We start from the raw sequence: 20,300 nt of genomic DNA, 5'->3' as shown, positions 1-20,300 counted from the left end.
AGCGAACGTTCATACTCACAGGGGGAGCGAGTTCTAGCAGGTCCTGTATTCTAGTGAGGATGTCTTCAATAAAGGCATTCATGTGCTTGCTGTTAACACAGAGCATGGTTAGCATCTAACTCCAAATGGAAGTACGCGCAGGTTAGCAGCAAGTCAATCACCAAGACAAATGTGACTGGAGAAAAACAGCTTCAATCTGCAGGAGTACAACCTCACAGTGGAGGCTTTCCAGGAAATGCAACTGAGTTGTGACCTTGGACTGAAGAATTGAAGCAACTATTTTACATGCTGTCTGATGTTGGCATTGATGAGGGACTTTGAAAAGGATACATAAACTCCTACAAGATGTTTGCATGTGTTCAGGATTACAACTTACTGCAGTGTTTTCACAAATCTTGAGAAGAGGTACGCCACCCTGCTCCTGACCTTAGGGCTGCTATGCCTCAGTCCTCTTTGGTCCAGAAATGCCATCTGCACAGCATCAACAACAGTACACTTGAGATACGTGAGCATGTTAATGTAAAGTCATATCAAAACATGAACGGTTGCTTTCTATTTGTTAAACACCATCAGGAGGTGTATTTAGGTGCATAGATTTGATTGGTTCCATATGCCCGCTAAATTAACAAATGCTCACCAAAACATGTGGAATGTGCTGGGGCTCCACAATGAAGAACTTGTCGTATCGAACAACAGTTTCAAAGAACTCCAGAGATACTGAGGTGTGTTGGTATCCACTAACGCCACAGGAGACTAGCTGCATGCACAAAGAGAATTTCAGTAAATAAAACTTCAATTTTGATTTGGAGATACTTTATTAATCCCGTGGGGAAGTTCTGCTCTGCATTTAATCCGTCCAAGCTGTGTAGCTAGGAGTACTATGCAGCCGCCGTGCAGCACCCGGGGACCGACTCCAGTTCGTCTTGCCATGCCTCGGTCAGGGGCACAGACAGGAGTATTAACCCTAACATGCATGTCTTTTTGATAGTGGGAGGAAACCGGTGTGCCCGGAGAAAACCCACCACAGATACAGGGAGAGCATGCAAATTCCACACAGAGGACGACCTGGGATGACTCCCAAGGCTGGACAACCCCGGAGTTCGAACTCAGGACCTTGTTGCTGTGAAGCGACAGCGCTAACCACTGCGCCACCCTAGCGACACTCCGACAGGTGTGGTCCCGGGAGGAACCTGGGGCCGCAAGTAGTGTTCAAAACGTCGATGATCAGTGTGTCCCGATTGGTGAATTGCAGGACAATTCTACAGAATTGCAGAACTGGTGAAACATTAATGGTGTTTTAACTATGAGCAAATATGCACACTTGTGGAAATTTAATGTTTTAAGGCAATACCTTGCTCTGTTAATAAATGTTTATAGTCAAAGTAGACACCCCTACACTGAAGTGATATGGATCTTAACTGACCGTCCGCATCATTTCTTGCAGGGCACTTGTCTTGGCTGTATCCCCAGAGAAGTGAGTACCATGGGAGGCAGGCAGAGCCTCACCCAACATGTAAACCAGTCTGATGGCCACCTCCACCTCCATAAACAGAGCTGTCTGCCAGTTCCTAAAACAAACAACATGTTTCAAGGATAGATTAACATATACTTCACTATAACCCAAAGTTGTGCTTCCCTTATCCTTCAAGAGAGGAACGTCACCAAGCTTTGTAGAGCAAATACTGACCGTTTGCGCTTTCCTCTAGACTAGAGGAGACTAGTCTAGAGGAGAGATGCTGGGTATGTAACGGGAGCAGCCGAAAGTAGTAGTAGTAGTAATAGTAGCTCTTTCCTCTAGACTTTGCATTTTTAGAGGAACAGGTCTTACTGCATGGTATTGCTGAAGACTCTGCGCACAGCTTCAAGCAGCAGCTCAGGAGACACTTGGGCCAGACGATCCAACAACATCTTCAACTGCTTCCTGTATTCCACAAACATGGCCTCATCTTCTCCCTAGGAAACACGTGTGCTTTTTTACCATTTCGGAATCACTTAACATAGTGCAAACTGTATGACGATATCAATACTCACTTCATTTTCAAAGTTGTACTCATCATCATACGTAAGTTTCTTCATGACAGCAAGCATGATTGCCTGTTGTGAAAGATGATTTGTGTATGTATTATTTTTTCACCTCACACAAAAATATACCCCAAAATAGGGTTTATCAGAATCAAGTTTATTGGCCATGAAGGTTTGTACATACATGGAATTTGACTCCGGTTTCGTGGCTCACAGTATACCTAACGGTACAGTTATAGTAGTTTATGCTAAAATCTTACCTCCACATTTGCTTTCTGCTGGTCTGTCAGTTGGGGGACCTGGAGGTACAGAAAAAAAAAGAAGAAAAAAAAAACCTTATGAAAAGAAAATCCTTGGTAGTTATAACTTTAGTGCAAAAGAAGCTGTGAGCCGAGCATGTTATTACTAAAGAGTTCTCATCTAGAAAACATCTACAGGTTTGCCGTATTCAGATTACACTATCAGATAGCATCTCCTCTGCTTGCTGCTGGTATAGTTTTACATTTATGCTGAACTAACCTGCTTGAGAACATGCAGATATTCGTAACAGAAGCCCACGATGTTGGCCGAGATGTCGTCGTCCTCGTGCACCAGCAGCTGTAGCAGCAGCGGCACCTTGGCCTCCACAGCCTGCAATGTCTCTGCAGCAAGCTTTACGTTGCCTGCCTTGGCCAGCTTAGTCCAGCTCAGCACAAGACTCTGGCCCATTCCATTCACCAGCCTCGAAAACTTGGCAAGGAAGTCCACATCCTCCTCCTGTGACGGCAGAGGAAAAGCTTTTTAACCTCCTTCAAGGAAACAGGACAGGAAAGGGCCTGGGGCATTTCATTTCTACTTTGTGTGTGACAATAAACATGGCTGTAGACAAAACTTGGCACTCTTGTCTCAGTTTCTCTCATAAGGGGCATCTCCCCTGACCCCACAAAGGCTGTTGTCACAGCAAGTCATCGGTTTGTATGAGGGTCCTTAGAAATTAAATGAGTGAGGCAGGATGAAATATGTCTTTCATGTAATCTCCCTTGTATTTCTTGAATGACTGAATCATCTTTGGCGTAGAAATACCTGTTCAATATTGAAGAAACCAGCAGACTGTAACACTTGGCACAGAGATTCCACAAGCTTGGTTTTGTCCACAGGGTCCATCCCCTTGTTTACTATCTCGAACAGGCAGTCACAGGCCTCTTCTCTCAGCTCCTCTATAGACATATGACTCAGCAGCAAATTCACAAACCTGTGAACAAGAGTTAAGTCAACTCTGGACATATTGGTTACACAGTCACCCAGGAATACTAGTTTTTAATCCTCCACAGCCAAACCTCAGCAAAAAAAGGCCCAGCAAAAGCCATACCAACATGTACCCTGGCTCTGCCGAATGGAAGCTAAGCAGGCGTGGGCTTGGCTAGTACTTGGATGGGAGACCTCCCGGGAAAACTGAGTTGCTACTGAAAGTGGTGTTGGTGGGCCAGTAGGGGGCAGTCTTCCCCCTGGTCGTAATAAAAACATCCTTCCATCCATCCATTATCCGAACCGCTTATCCTGCTCTCAGGGTCACGGGGATGCTGGAGTCTATCCCAGCAGCCACTGGGCAGCAGGTGGGGAGACACCCTGGACAGGCCACCAGGCCATCACACAGGGCTGACATATGCGCGCGCGCGCACACACACACACACACACACACACACACACACACACACACACACACACACACACACACACACACACACATGCGCACACACACAGCTAGGGACGATTTAGTACGGCCGATTCACCTGACCTCCATGTCTTTGGACTGTGGGAGGAATCCCACGCAGACACGGAAGAACATGCAAACTCCACACAGAGGACGACCTGGGACGACCCCCAAGGTCGGACTACTCCGGGGCTTGAACCCAGAACCTTCCTGTTGTGAGGCGTTTGCGCTAACCACTGTGCCACTAACACGGCAACATGCTGAGCAAAACTAGCCTACAGGGGGATAAACATGACAATCTGTGCAAATACTGGCATTAGTGTCTAATATGCATGATGCAAAAGTTGGCAGTCTGACTACGGTTCTCTTAGTCATATTATTCATTTATTATTATTTAGTCATTAAATCAATGCATTTGAGGACAAGTAGAAACGTAAACTAAATTCTTCAGTTTATTCATAATCTTGTTTCAGCATGGGGAGTGCAACAAAGCATCAGCGTGTTTAAGCAGATGCAGCACCACATCATGTGAGGATATTGTAAGATGGCAGGACAAAATTAATGCACCACTGCTTTATAAATGCAAAAATGGCGAGAAGTTTTGAACATCTGATGAGTAGAGCACCCTACTGAAGTATCAAAACCACGATCATCTGATGAGTAGAGCACCCTACTGAAGTATCAAAACCACGATCATCTGATGAGTAGAGCACCCTACTGAAGTATCAAAACCACGATCATCTGATGAGTAGAGCACCCTACTGAAGTATCAAAACCATGATCATCTGATGAGTAGAGCACACTACTTAAGCACCAAAACCAATCATCTGATGAGTAGAGCACCCTACTTAAGCACCAAAACCACGATCATTTGATGAGTAGAGCACCCTACTTAAGCACCATACCACGATCTGATGAGCAGAGCATTCAACTTAAGCACCAAAACCACGATCAAGTGATCAGTACAGCACCCTACTTAAGCGCCATACCACGATCATTTGATGAGTAGAGCACCCTACTTAAGCACCATATCACGATCATCTGATGAGTAGAGCACCCTACTTAAGCACCATATCAAGCACCATACCATGATCATCTGATGAGTAGAGCACCCTACTTAAACACCAAAATCACGATCATCTGATGAGTAGAGCACCCTACTTAAGCACCATACCACAATCATTTGATGAGTAGACCACCCTACTTAAGCACCATAGTACACAAGACAGGCCAAATAAACTGTTTCAAATGTTAAATGGCTACCATTCTTTATACCGGTGATTCCTTTGTAATGGGCTGGTAAGTAATCCTCTGAATATCATGAGCCAAGTCAAGGGATAAACCTCCAATTAAACACTACCATGCGTTTGGTAGGATAAAACAAAACAAGCAATGCAATCAATTACAAGAGGTTTTAATCCCATCAAAATAATTTATTTAAAGCCGGTACAAGCAGTTTTTCAGTAGTTATTTATCCATCTCAGTTTAATTCTGATGCCTTTATCTACCGACAAATGCAAGTGCGACGACTAAACAACAGATACAGCTATATAATGATTCCAAATGCTCGACTCTTGGGCAGGTTTGCAAGAAATCTAATTAAACAATTTACGGCACAGACGGGACATGTAGCCACAGCTGGAGATAAATTACCTCATGGTCGTGTACACAACATGGCAAATAGCAGGTGGACACCCGAAGAACACACTGATATGTGCTTGATGAACATCCCAGCTCATCTTCAGCCACTTCTCCGGGGTCGGGTCGTGGTGGCAGCAAGGTAAGTAGGGCACTCCAGATGTCCCTCTCCCCAGTAACACTGTCCAGCTCTTCCTGAGGGATCCCAAGGCGTTCCCAGGCCAGACTGGACATGTAGTCCCTCCAATGAGTTCTGGGTCTACCCCGGGGTCTCCTCCCAGTTGGACGTGCCCAGAAAACCGCCAAAGGAAAGCGCCCAGGAGGCATCCTAATCAGATGCCTGAACCACCTCAACTGGCTCCTTTCGACGTGAATGATGCTTGTTGAACATCTCATTCCAAAACCATGGGCATTAATATGAAGTTGTGGGTTTCCTCCGGGTGCAGTTTCCTCCCACAGTCCAAAGACATGTAGGTCAGGTGAACCAGCCATACTAAATTGTCCCTAGGTATGAATGTGAATGTGTGTGTGTATGTCAGCCCTGTGTGATGGCCTGGCGGCAGCCTGTCCAGGGTGTCTCCCCGCCTGCTGCCCAATGACTGCTGGGATAGGCTCCAGCATCCCCCCGACCCTGAGAGCAGGATAAGCTGTTCAGATAATGGATGGAATAACAGACTTGCTGTTGACTGGGGCAGATCTAGCGAGGCAGCAATTTGACTAACTGACTTGTTGGAAAGGTGGCATCATGTTCAGAGTCACAGAGCTCTTCGCTAAGACCCATTCTACTACCAGCGTTTGGCTGTGGAGATTTCACGGGGGTTGTGCTGGATTTTATGCATCTACCAGCAATGGATGTGGCTGAAAAAGTTGAATCCACTCATTAGAAGGGGTGTCCACATACTTTTGAACATAGTGTACCTTGCAAATAGCCGTTTTTCCAAAACACCACTACACCTATCACTCTTCAAAACAAATGCCCCTGCTGCCATAGGCTGAACGTAGTGAATGAAGTCTTTCTTTTGTGAAACACTACTGCTTTTGTCCAAAGCGTTGTGCAAAGTCAACAAAAATAAAAAACTACTCGTAGCCGCTTTAACCAGTGTGCAAATTTGAAGTAATAGTTTCCCTGAATGGGTCACTTGAAAGAAAAGAGGTAGTAGAATCTGAACGTTTTGGTGAATACCGAAAACATTTTTCTTTATCTCTCATCGAATTAACTGACCTATCGTTGGCAATGAGATTTAGGTCGATCCAGGACACATAGGCCCCCACCACCTCCAGACACTGGCAGGTCAGTTCAGGATGGGACTGCTGGTAGGCTTGCAGGATCTGGTACCAGGACTCTACCAGACTGGGGATGCACTGTTCTCTCATAGTGTCTTTGATCAAGGTATTCCTGCGGGTTTCCTGGAAAAGACAGGGTAGGACTCAGCCAGTTCTGAAGCGGGCTGTTAAAATCATATTCAAATTCACTGCACACTTGGAAAAAAAAGAGAAAAGTAAAATAAACAGTCTTCGTTCTTTTGATTTTACAAATATCTCTTTACAGTGTTCTCAAGTTCCATACTGCAGCATGGCAGCATAACTACAATAAGCAAGACCTCAGGGGCCTTGGTTGGAGCAGCAGACTGAAATGCTCGTGTCTCGGATACTAAGGTTCACATTTCAAATCCTGGTGTTGCCTTCAGCTCAGTCAAGTGTCGTAAAGACTGCAAATGGCAGTGGGTGGGGAGCCAGCAGGTGTATTCTGTCTCACCACTGCAACTAGTGACTCCTACAGGTGGTGGGGTACAGTACAGCTGAGGGGGGTTCCGGGGGAAATAGCGTGGGCCTCTGCACACATTATGTTCCCCCGGAGAAACCTGCAGCTGGCTCCACGTGTTGCAGAGGACGCCATCCCCACCCACTGTAGAGGTTGTACAATGGTGAAAACCTTGGCAGAATAGGGAATTGGGTATACCAAATCGAGATGAAAAACTAAGATAAAAATCAAACTGCAAAAAAGCAACTCAAAAGTTACTTATGTCAATTTTGCATTCACAGTTGTTCTAAATCACCTGGAGCAAATGTTTTACACATCTGCTTTGTACTCCTGTTAACTTTGTTTTACCATAGTCATACCACTGTCATCAAATGCAACATATTTTGGTACCTTCAAACTAGCTGGTCCATTCAGCCAACCATGAAGCCACAAATCACATCACGTTAGCATTATTAATAAGTGGAAATACCATTCACACAGTCTGGCTTGGACACACTGCAGTATTACTGATATCAAGAGAAAAGGAGGTGGTGAGATGTTCAGGGCTCCTTACCTCCGGTGTATGAAGGATGTCCCGGTCAACCACTTCAGCATCAATGGCCATGAGGGTTCGTAGGTAGATGTCTACACCATGTGGGCTCAGCCCAACCAGCGACAAGATGTCAAAGAAGAACTTGGGCCAAAGGGTCAAGTACTCCATAACAAAAGTCAGGGCGAATACCTGGGCAGCCTTGTTGCGGATGAAGGGCTTCTCAGGCTGGACATTCATCAGCTATAGGTTGGAAGAAATATAAGGCCAAAGGACTTAATCTGCAGTAATGCTACTTTATTTTAAATTACATTAACAGGATTATGTAAAAACAAACAAAACTAATATTTCACAGCTAAATGTAAATACATCATGTATCACGCATAATGTGCAAGATGGAATACATATGAATGAGAGGGAGGACAGCGGAATGGTGAGGATGCAAGGAGTAGAGGTGGGGAAGGTGGATGAGTTTAAATACTTGGCTGTCAACTGTTCCAAGTAATGGGGAGTGCAGAAGAGAGGTGAAGAAGAGCATGCAAGCAGGGTGGAGTGGGTGGAGAAGAGTGTCAGGATTGATTTGTGACAGAAGGGTACCAGCAAGAGCTAAAGAGAAGGTTTACAAGATGGTAGTGAGACCAGCTATGTTATATGGTTTGGAGACAGTGGCACTGATGAAAAGACAGGAGGTTGAGCTGGAGGTGGCAGAGTTGAAGATGCTAAGATTTTTGGTGGGAGTGACGAAGATGGAGAGGATTAGGAACGATTATATTAGAGGGGTTCATATATATGGCCCTGTGATGGCCTTGCAGCCTGTCCAGGGTGTCTCCCCACCTGCTGCCCAATGACTGCTGGGATAGGCTCCAGCATCCCCACGACCCTGAGAGCAGAATAAGCGGCATAATGGAGATATATATATATATATTTTAGAGGGACAGCTCAGGTTGGACAGTTTGGAGACAAAGCAAGAGAGACAAGATTGAGATGGTTTGGACATGTGTGGAGGAGAGATGCTGGTTATATTGGGAGAAGGATGCTGAATATGGAGCTGCCAAGGAAGAGGAAAAGAGGAAGGCCAAAGTGGAGATTTATGGATGTGGTGAGGGAGGACATGCAGGTGGTTAGCGTGACAGAGGAAGACACAGAGGACAGGAAGAGATAGAAACAGATGATCCATAGTGTCGACCCCTAACAGGAGCAGCCGAAAGAAGAAGAGATCATGCATAATGTATCATGCAACTACCTGACACTGGAGCCATTTCATCAGGGTTTCTCTGATGAGCTGCTGCTGAACAGCACTTAGGCCAGCATGTCTGTAACAGAACAAATAGTTGAACCTCTTTTGTCTGTCTATTCAGATGGAAAAACAACAATCTCCCCTTTGAAAATATGTCTCCTTCAACACACGGTGGTGCAAAAGCAAAGCAGCTCCTTTCTAGTGTGCGACATTGCTTCCTGCTTACCTGTACTTGATCTGATGCTCCAGGACTTGGAAGCAAAAGAACTTCACATGGTCGTCACTAAAACAATCCACATCAGTTTGTACATTTAAACAAATTCCAGAGTAAACAGATGTAATTTAACAGTGTGTAGGACTCAGTACACTGGATATTTTGTACAAATGCTTTTCCAACATTTTCCTATCTGAAGACTATACAACTTTTTGATGTCTGGTCACTTAAACTTGCAGTAAGATGCACTACGAATACATGGATATAAATTCTGAGTTACGATCCGAAACTCACTTATAAATTCCTTTGGCTATGGCCTCTGCACACACTTCCCAAGCATCTTGAGACTCCTTAAGTTGCTCAAAATATGCAATGGCCTAAAGAGATCAGGCAAAATGAAAGCAATTAGGAGAGGAAAAGGAAAACCTGATAGGCCATTTATCAAATCTTACAGCTCACCCATTTCTGAAATCCCAAAGACAGCCTCGGGGGAGGGGGGGGGGGCAAAAACATGTGGGTTGTAACAGAATACAAGAACCGACATGGCATCCTGAATAAAGATATAAAGTATGTGATATGAAGTATGTACTCAGCCCAGACTACACTGTTTCTAAACACTAGAATTTGGGTTATGGGTGAGACTGTGTTTGGCAAACGTGAACTCACTTAAAAAGCTGAACAAATGGCTGTAAACTGTCTTTTAAAGGGTAGTAGGGTTGTGTATTGGTGAGAATCTGGCGATACGATACAGGGGTTACGATTCAATATATTGCGATATACTGCAATACTGTAAGAAAGGTGATATATTGTGGTTTCATAGGCCTGTGTTCTTTGTGTTATGCTACTTCCTGTCTCAGTTTATGTTGTTGGGTTGGAGTGGAAGAGTCAAATGGCTGAAGATAGATTACAACACTTATCTAGCGGTTGTTGGGTTACACACAACACAAAATATTTGTCATGAACCTTTACGTGTACACAATCAAACATCGATAAAGTGGTTTTGAGAATCGATACAGTATCACAAAAGATAATATCACCATACTCGAGTGTATCGATACTTTGACACCCCTAAAGGGTAGGATAGGCTATAGTCTGCAACTCAGTAATATAAAACATATGGAAAACATCTAATTTGCCACCAACAATTCACTCTGTGAATCATAGCTCACGTAGTGCAATCATGAATGTGTGTTCGCAGTTCCAGTGTAAATCTGTGCTCCTCTGTATTTGGCTATTTCTCTTTCATGTAACACAACGACAATAACAATATCAATACAATATCAATAATAATAATAATAATAATAATAATAATAATGAGGTGATATCACCTTTTAAGGTCTCCCATGAAAAGTTACTTTTTTAACAGAAAACATTTAGGACAGTGTATTCAGTAACTAGGCAAGTATTCGTCCCAATCATGACAATGTATATGGTAATTTTGTAAATACCCCCCCCTTTTCTCCCCAATTGTATCCGACCAATCACCCCACTCTTCCGAGCCGTCCCGTTCGCTACTCCACCCCCTCTGCCGATCCGGGCAGGGCTGCAGACCACCACGTCTCCTCCGGACATGTGGAGCTGCCAGCTCCTTCTTTTCACCTGACAGTGAGGGGTTTCACCAGGGGGACGTAGCACGTGGGAGGATCACGCTATTCCCCCCAGTCCCCCCCCCCCCAAACAGGCATCCAGACCAACCAGAGGAGGCACTAGTGCAGTGACCAGGACACATACCCACACCCAGCTTCCCACCCACAGACACGGTCAATTTAGTCTGTTGGAACACCCGATCAAGCCGGAGGTAACATGGAGATTCGAACCGGCGATCCCTGTGTTGGTAGGCAACGGAATAGACCGCTATGCCACCCGGACCCCCCCCCCTTTAAATGATTCTAAAAGCATCACCTGTCTGCAAAAACAATAAGAAAGAAACAGGAAAACTACTTTCATGTAACATCGGGTTCTCTGTTCATCACCTGACCCTAATACAGTTTGTGAGAAAGCCATCTCCTGTCAAGCGAAAGAAAGCCACAGGGCTAACTTCCTGTGCACAACCCTAACATGACACACCTGAGTAGGGCTGTCAATGAATATTCCAAATTGAATATATAACCAAATTAAAAAAAAAAAAAAAAAACAATTCACGTGTGAAAACTAATATTCATTTGTGGAAAAAAAAGCACTACCGTGGCTGTCTGCCTCATAAATTCTCGCGAGGGCCTTGGCTACTGCACTGAATACACTGCATGATGGAAAGGAGTCACACAACGTCACTCCCACTCTTGCTCAGCAAAGATGGAAAAATACTATCAAATTATTTATTCAAACCAGGATGAATATTACCTAATCTGTGTAAAAATTAGGCTATCGAATAACATCAAGTACGAATTGTTCATCCTGCGCCAGGAGACAGCGTGTTCTCATTACTCACTCTAGAACCAACCACAGTGTGTGTATACACACACACACACACATATGAGAGTATGAGCATCCTGTGTTCGTGTAGATCGATGGTGCCCAACCCAGCTCCTGGAGAGCTACCATCCTGCAGTTTTTTTTCACTCCAACTAAGGGTGCGCGGTATATGAGGTAGACGGTATAAATGATATAAATTTGGCCTACAGTAGAGATTTGGACTCTACATGACCAATCGCGATAACGCTTGTTGATGACATCATCGTATCTGCCTCAGTGTGACAATGGCTTCAAGCACAGACACCACCGGAGCAGGAGGAGCTGGTTAAAAAAACGGTGCTACGTCAGTGATTTGGACTGGTTCGGATTTAAAAGTCGGATAGTGAGCAGAAAAATGTCATTTGCAAGATGTGTCGAATGACAGTGCTTGCAAACAAAGGTAACACGAGCAATTTGTTCTACCATCTAAAAACAAACATGTCCTTGAGTCAGTGTTGTAGTCAAGACCGCCTCAATCGAGACCAAGACAAGACCAAGACTCCTCCTAGCCGAGACCCGAGTCAAGATCAAGACCAACGGTGGTCGAGGACCAAGTTCAAGACCAAGACCGGAACAAGTCGAGTCTTTTCCGAGACCGAGAATAGAATAGTTTGTATACCCTTTACAATAGCTATGGGAGGGTTGCGTCAGGAAGGGCATCCGGCATAAAATCTTTGCAAATCAAATATGCGGATCATAAATTACGGATGACTCCGCTGTTGGCGACCCCTAACAGGAGCAGCCGAAAGTAGTAGTAGATTGTATTATAATGACATTTATACATTTTCTACTCAGAATGAAGCCTTTGTACAAAACACTTACACAGTCAGAGAGAAAATTATTTCATTGATCCTCATGCATATTCTTTAAAAATACCAGTCAGTATCACATAGGATGGCTGATAACATAACTTTCTGAATAAACCAACTTTAAAAAAGGAACGATTCCCTCTGGTTAAAGGCAAGCAAAGATTTCACATTAATTGGCCAGTGCAGCAACGCATTCAACAATACAGTACAACTAAACATCAGGTTATTTGTTAAAATGTAATGGAATTAGATACAGTTCATGCTTTCACTTAAACAATGAAAATACAGTAATCAGAAGAGAAGCGAATACATTTGCAAAAAAATAATATTTAATGTTTACAACATGTTTTATGTCTGTTGGTCTACTCAGTATAAACCATTTTATATACCAGCCAACATGGGCATGGGCACCTAGACTACTTAGACAGTAGTGCATGGTTACACTTAAGAAACATTAGATATGACAACATTTTTTGTCCCCAATCGTGAATGGTGAGGCCTAATGATAAGGCCCCCTCTGCTGAATACACGCTCAATAGGAGCTGAAGATGCAGGCACAGACAAGACTTTAAGTGCCAGGGAATGTAGGTTGGGAGCTTCTCTTCGTTCCTAGCCCAAAAACTGAGTGTGTCTTCATCATGGAAGTCTTTAATGGTCTCAAAGTACTTCTGTACTTGTGATGCTATGCTTGAGTCTCGGTCACCACTGTGACTTTTTCTATGCCATTGGTACCTTGCCAATAGTCTTGGACACTTGAGTGGAGGTAACTCCTCTTGAGATTGTTGTGCACTATGGGGATCCTTCGGAGGGGATCCTGTTCCTATGGCCCTTGCTTCTGTAATCAAGGTGTCTGAAAAAAATAAACAAAGAAAAAGATCATTAAGTCTTTTATGAACAAAGACTTAAATTATACCATTTTGTCATTTATTATATTTACTACTGTTCCTAAACTACCATTGTATGTACACAGAGCATCAGGCAGTGAAAGCAGTGTGTGTGTGTGTGTGTTTACTGACCTTTGAGTGACCTCTTGAGGTTCATCTCTGACCTGAGGGGACATGACATTTTCAGTAGACTGAACATCCATATCCACCCAGCTGAGTCCAAAACGTGGGTCAAGCATGGCAGCTATGAAGTACACATCCTCCCAAATGGTTCATGGTGCTGCTTGCTTTCATCCATTTTTGTTCTAACAATATGCCAGAAACCTCCTGTGTAAGGATTCTTTAAGTGCTCTGACTAAAGGCCAGCAGAGACACCTCTTCTCTTCCATCCTCATGAGGTGGGTGTTAATGTCCAAAACTGTGGGGACAACAAGGCTGCTTGTCACCAGTTGCTCACCTTGTGTGAGGTTGGTAGCCTCTGCAAAAGGCTCAAGAATGGTGCAGAGTTCTTGAGCTGAGCCCACTTCAATGGAGAGAAAACAACATTAGGAAAGGTCAGAGCACATGTCTGTGAGAATGCTGTGATCCAATGCTGCGATAGCTTTCAATTGCTTAAAAGTGGAGTTCCAGCGGGTGTCATTTGCTGCTGGGATAGAGCGTCCATAGCCAAAAGTGACTTCAAACTTATCTTTAATGAAGTGATGAAATGAAACAAAGACGACAGTTTTGAAGCTTTGGCAATCACAACCGGAAAGACACTTAGTTTCCCTTTAAGCCATCTCCTACTACCAGTTGCAGAGAATGAGCAAAGCATGACAAACGCTGTCTGGAGGTACGCCTTGTGATATCTGCACTGCCATCCTCATCCTCCAGATCCTCCCATAAATCATCATCATCAAAGTCTCCCACCTCATCTCCACTATCATGCGTATCATCTGATTGTTGCGGCATTTTAACTTTAAAAGCACATTTCACGTTGAAGCGTTGTCTGTTATTATGTAGTCAATCTTTTCACTGATTGCAAATTCTTCCGTGATCTCATAAAATGCAGAGGCAATGTTCTCGCCACAATGTCGTCCAGTAAAACCGCTACAGTCCAAGAGATAAGACTTAAGCTCAAAATACATCTTTGGTGCTGCTATACACATGTGCAGTTAACCCTAAAAAAGAACGCAAGGTTCGATCAGACCAAATGTCTGCCGTCACTGAGATGTAAGCCTGACCACTGCAGGTCATATTTAATATGTGCTTTAACCTCATCTACTAGATGAGGGATATGTTGTCTGTCATGGTTCTCCTTGACATTGGGGTATATCGATCATCCATCATTTTCAAAAAGTGTCTGAAGTTGTCGTTTCCCAAAAGTGACAGAGGCAAACAGCATCCAACAAATCACATATTACTGCATTGTTGATGCCTGTTGTCTAGTCGAGGTTTGACTGTACACCTGCTGCACCCGGGGCTGTAAAAGGATGACACACTTGGCTGAGAGGTCTGCTCAAATTGAAGTAAAATTTTCCAGCTTTATATTCACTGAACCTGTTAGGTGGAGATGGAAAAAAGAAAGAAAAGAAAGATTAAATGAAATTTAAAAAATAGCAAATAGCTATTAGCTAGCTACATACAGAAGTATTAGATATTTACACATCAGTGTCGGTGACTATTTTAATATTTAAAATAGGTGACTATTTTAAACGTTATTATGCAATAATGCAGGTTATGTACTGTAAACATCGAAGTCTGTGTCTGGTAACGATTTGGCTGGCTAGCTGCAAGCTAAGCTAATTATAAAGGAAGAAAAGGCCAGCTACCTTAGCTCCATAGGAAACCATACATCGATAACGTTAGCTGTATCATACTGTAGCTATTAATACTAGCTCTTATAAGAATTAATGCTGGAAATTGCTTTAGTTCACAGCTAACTACCTAATGTTAGCTAATTTAGAAAACCGTACAAAATAAATAGCTGGGGCGCATTCCAGTTTTACACTGAATTTAAACATTCCAAGTGCGTGAGCTAGCTATATAACTAGCTATGCTAGCTCTAGTCTAGCATAATCACCGTAGTTGACTCGCCCAAAAGAGCGAACGTTACATGTTACATGAGAAAAGACCCAAAATTGAACAGTTGGCTTGCTTAGCTAACAATATAAAAGCTATTGCACGAATGACTAACCTGTCTTTATGGCTTCGCTCCATATGCCTATAGAAGCTTGATGTTGTCCCAACGGTCTCCGTGATCGATTTGTGGCAAAACTTGCAGACGGCTTGATGCTTCTTTTTCATATTGGACACAAACTCTTTGTGATTAGTGTACCCGAAGCGAATCATTGACGACAATGCAGCCATTATTAATTAACTTAATTATTATTAGCTAGTGTGCGCGTATTCAGCAGCGAGAATCACAACGAACTGAGCCGTGGCTCGCAATAGAAATGAACAGTAACGTTAACGTACACAGTCGCCAATCGTAATGAGAAAGGAAGGAATGGCATCTTTACAACAGTTAGCTAGTTCCGACCAAGTAATTTGATTTGACAAGAGGCAGTCAATGAGTGCTGATATTCAGTACAACATCACTGGGACTTCACTTTAGTATCACTCCGCTTTCTGCTTTGTGTTGATTATGATCATAATCTATCTTAACGAATGAGGAAATGGGACTGGGTTACATTTCACGCTAATGGTTAATACTAATATGTTTACATTGTGCTAAAATACACATAGCCTGTTAGCGTAAATACACGGATTAGTCATAGTTTAGTAAAAAGCTATACTGTTCTGAAAAGTAGGCTACGATGCTTTATATGATCTGTTACAGTCAACTTTAAACATACTGTAGCCTATCTAAGAAAAAGGCCAAAGTAGCGACTCTACTTTTGGAGGTAGGTGATTAATTAGCCTCCCATTCCGATATTAAATAGCCATTTAGAAAACAGTAACGTTCATTGAATGTAAAATGTGTTCTCGAGTTTGGTCAATTACGCATCTAGCTACAATCTGTGTTCAGTGCGTGGATGACTGTGTGTGTCTGCAGCGCAGCCTACCAGCTGATTCTCACCAACCTATTATTTTTTAAATTGCCTCCACTTAATTTTCACTCAATACAAATTTGAGAAATTCAAGACCAATATCCGAGACCAATACAAGACCGAGACAAATTATGTCCGAGACCGAGAAGAGGCCAAGACCATGGGATCCTGGTCTCGAGACCGGTATCGAGAACTACAACACTGCCTTGAGTATGAGGAGAGCCAGAGGATGCGCTCGACTCAAACGCCCAGTCAGTCTCCGAACACAGTAGGGAAGAAAAAAGTTTGCCATACTACCCAACCGCAGACCTCTATTGCGCAAGCTTTTTCAAAGGGTACTCCCTATGATAAAAAGAGTAAGCGTTGGACTGACATTACAAAAGCCATTACGATACACTTATGCAAAGACACGGTCCCTTTCCAAACAGTGGAACGCAGCGGGTTTCAAGACATGATTAAAACCCTTGATCCACGATACGTAGTGCCGAGCCGCAAGTACTTTAATGAGACAGAAATGCCCAAACTGTATGGCCAGCTCCGAGAGAATGTTGAAAAAGACCTCCGTGAATTAAAGTATTTCACAACTACTACGGACTTGTGGTCGAGTCGCACCATAGAGCCTTATATCAGCCTCACGAAGCAAGTGAACTGGAGTAAACACCAAAGTTTAGTGTTTGTGTTTGCAGCTTGATTTTAATTTGAAATATGCTGTTTTTTCCTTAACTGAAAAGATGCTAAGTGTACTTTAAGTATTTCTTTCTTAAAAATATCTGCAACTTGAGAAATTTGGTGTTCAGTAACACTTTTGCACTATAGAACAAAAGCCTGTTGTACTTGAAGTAGTGTTATTTAGAGTGTCCATTTTATTTTTGTGTTCTTTAAGACATAGAAAAATTAGTGTTTGGTAATTTTTGCACTATTTTGCATTACAGAAAACAACCTGTTGTACTTGAAGTACTGTTTACAATATCTAGTTTATTATTGTGTTCTTGAAGTGAGAAATTATTGTTGGCGACCTTTTCACTGTTTTTGCAATTTGCATTATAGAAAACCTCTTTTACTTGAAGCACTGTTTACAATATCCACTTTGTGTTCTTGAAGAAGTAAGCAATTGTTGTTGACAACATTTTCACTATTTTGCATTATAGAAAACAACCTGTTGTAATGTTTTTATTTAAAATATCAGCAATGTTATTTGTGTTCGTTTGCAATATTTTGCACCATAGAGTGCTGAGTTTTAATTTTGAGTTTTGACATCTGCACAATAAATGTTCTCAAAATTACATTATATCTGTTTTCGTTTTGTTGTTGTTTTTTTATTTATTTTTTTTAATCAATTTAGCTTTGCTAAGGGACTATATAACCCATTCAGAAACACTTCCATTATAATTTTTACACTTAAGTTTATATCGCGATATACACCGTTACTGTGAAGGGATTCAATTTATACCGCGATATGAATTTTAGGTCATATCGCCCAGCCCTAACTCCAACCCTAATTTAAACACACCTGATTCTATTAATTATCCACTGACAAAGACCTTGATTAATTGAATCAGATGTGTTAAATCAGGGTTGGAGTGAAAACCAGCAGGAGGATAGCTCTCCAGGAGTAGGGTTGGGCACACTGAGATGCATCATAGATCATGCAGTCAGATGGAGAAGCAGGCCCTCACCCGCTGCCTGTATCTGGCGTCAGCATTGGGGTTGAGCCCCAGCAGGGCTTGCTCATCCATGATAGCAGCAACAGACTGGCAGGCCATTCGCAGTTAGCTGGTCACCAATTCAGGTTCGCTCTCCGTTGCTATCGTTAAGGTTTCCATACATCTAGCAAACCAAACAAAAGGAAAAATATCGTGTTACTTTTGAAATAATGTCATACGCACCAATTTTTAAAAACATTAAAGTTATTAATTTTAACACTGCATTAAGCTGTGTCACGTGATCAACTCCAATGTTTAAGCTACATCAGATAGTGATTATAAATAGACAATACAGCTCAAGATTTCAAGATTCTTTATTTGTTACGTCTCATTATACAAGTACAAGAGAGTAAATTCTTGTTTGGGCTCCTCAACACTGCAGCAACAAAATAACAACAGAACAAAAAAGCAGTAATAATAATAAATACTGTGAGGTGTATGTAAGATGTGTGTGTGTGTAGGCCCAGCCTTAATACATGTGCATATGTGTGTGTAGTATTTATCTAAATAAGTAAGTTAAAATAATGGCTTAGCGTTATTGTCAAGTAACTTGGGGGTACAGATGAGTAGTCAAGATAAACTGCAACGACATTACATCAGAGTAATGTTATTTAATCGATGAGAGTGGAGACGAAAATACATGCAGTATATGCTGCGGTGAGCCATTTAATTCAGTGGACAGACCGATGGACACCGCCCGTCAGGACAACCCCACGGTCAGTATGCAACACACCTTTAACAGTACAGCCAATATAAAGCGTAGCATCTGCTGGAGTTTCTGAGGCTTGGACAGAAAATATGTTCCAGATGATGTGAAGAGTATTAAAGATGATAGCGTCGGGCAACGATGAGAAAAGCAAGCTGGGCCACTCCTCAAAAAAAAAAGTTGACACTGCATTGCTAAGTTAGCTGTACGTAGCTGACTGGTGGAGTTCACACGCTGGGCAGGCTAACATTAGCCAACCTGCTGAAATTAGTTGCCTCGCTGGGGGTACTGCGGATATTCATTTCGGCGTGATTGAAACCGGGCGCCACCCGGCAGCACGGTGCGGGGTCAGGGGGCAGTCACACCGCGGACACAACGGACGAACCGTTTCACGTACCGCCGCCGCTTTCTTCCGAGCGCATCATCGCACGCTCACCAACCTCAGTCATATCATAGGACCGACGACGCGACCCCACTTCTGCCACACAAACAACCCTGAAATAAAAAAAGACACAAAAAATACCAACAGCTCACCTTAATTATCGCTCAATCACATTTCCCGCTCCGTTAACTGGTGTCAAATACGTTCAGACGGCTCCAGACAGCAGTTGCGGGGCTCGCATGGCCAAAGCGGTGCGGAATAATTTTTATGCGGCGTGTCCACTCACCGGAAGTAAGCATCTCTGGGTCACGACCGCAGGAAGCAATTGACGCTGTAGCGTTTTATTGAAATTAAATTAAAACAAAAAACTGCAATATAGTTTCAGTGACGATAAACTTTAAAGGTAAGTTATGGGTCGACGGCGGAGACCCTCCAAAAGAAAGCAACCAAGATTAAACATAGATATTTACGCCTTAAATTAACAACTGGAATTTAAACTGCTTTGTTCCTCTCGACTGAAGTTTAACTCTGAAACGGATAAAGGCAAAGCATAGTATCTATACTTTTTGTTCTTTTAATGTAAATTGTTCAAATTAGAAACCTTCGACGTTTAACAGTCTTAAGCGTTGCGGAATCTGGACCAATGAGAGGACTGCAATCATTTGAGTCCCGCCCCCTTTCATACTTGACGTTTCGATTCCCCGCCCTTCTACTTCCTCTTTTACTGTGGCAGTCTGCGAGAGGCACCATGAAAGCGTCTGGCACAGTATGTAAAATCGTTAATTCATCAATATGAGCCCGTTCACAGTCAAGCGGTGCTATTTTTTTTCGGCTAATATGATTTTATTGTTTGACATATTGATCGACGAAACGTAAAAACCGGGCATTTTAGTGACTATTTAGTCTTGTTCTGTTGCTGCTGTGCGGCGACAACATGGCGCACGGTGTGCCGTAAGCCATGTGGATGATGTCTGTAGCGGCAGTGGAAATGAAATGGCCTTTGCTGTTAACAGCGCCTTTTGGAGAATATCAGCTTGCCACTGTGATTAAACCAAATTTGTCATTCGGAAAGGATGCACGTATTTCTTCAAAGCCTCCTGAGCGTGGGTTAAATGTCCGCCAATGACGACTGGCATTAGGCTTTTAGCTATCAAGGAAGCTAACGTTAGCTTCCCCTCAGCGCTGTAAGATAATGGTTTGTGAATCACGTGAAAATTACCCACGCCATCTAACTGATCTTA

The 20,300-nt window shown here is 42.9% G+C and overlaps 1 protein-coding gene across 1 annotated transcript; it reads right to left on the bottom strand.

Moving 5' to 3' along the window:
* Nucleotides 1–19: 19 nt before the first annotated feature.
* Nucleotides 20–19,341, bottom strand: LOC130133961 (exportin-T-like; the record flags this gene model as incomplete). Its single annotated transcript, XM_056302127.1, has 16 exons — nt 19,212–19,341; nt 17,945–18,095; nt 9,387–9,469; nt 9,105–9,161; nt 8,885–8,954; nt 7,666–7,884; nt 6,573–6,757; nt 3,085–3,253; nt 2,542–2,778; nt 2,283–2,321; nt 2,032–2,094; nt 1,829–1,953; nt 1,424–1,568; nt 638–757; nt 377–471; nt 20–89 (listed from the first exon to the last, which is right to left on the bottom strand). Coding segments are annotated over exons 2-16 (1,764 nt in total), but the record flags the coding sequence as incomplete, so codon positions are not given.
* Between the last annotated feature and the right edge of the window lie 959 nt (nt 19,342–20,300).

Source organism: Lampris incognitus, unplaced genomic scaffold, assembly GCF_029633865.1.
Source record: "Lampris incognitus isolate fLamInc1 unplaced genomic scaffold, fLamInc1.hap2 scaffold_566, whole genome shotgun sequence".
Taxonomy (NCBI): domain Eukaryota; kingdom Metazoa; phylum Chordata; class Actinopteri; order Lampriformes; family Lampridae; genus Lampris; species Lampris incognitus.
Note: the sequence above shows the minus strand (reverse complement) of the source record. Positions and strands in the feature narration are given on the sequence as shown.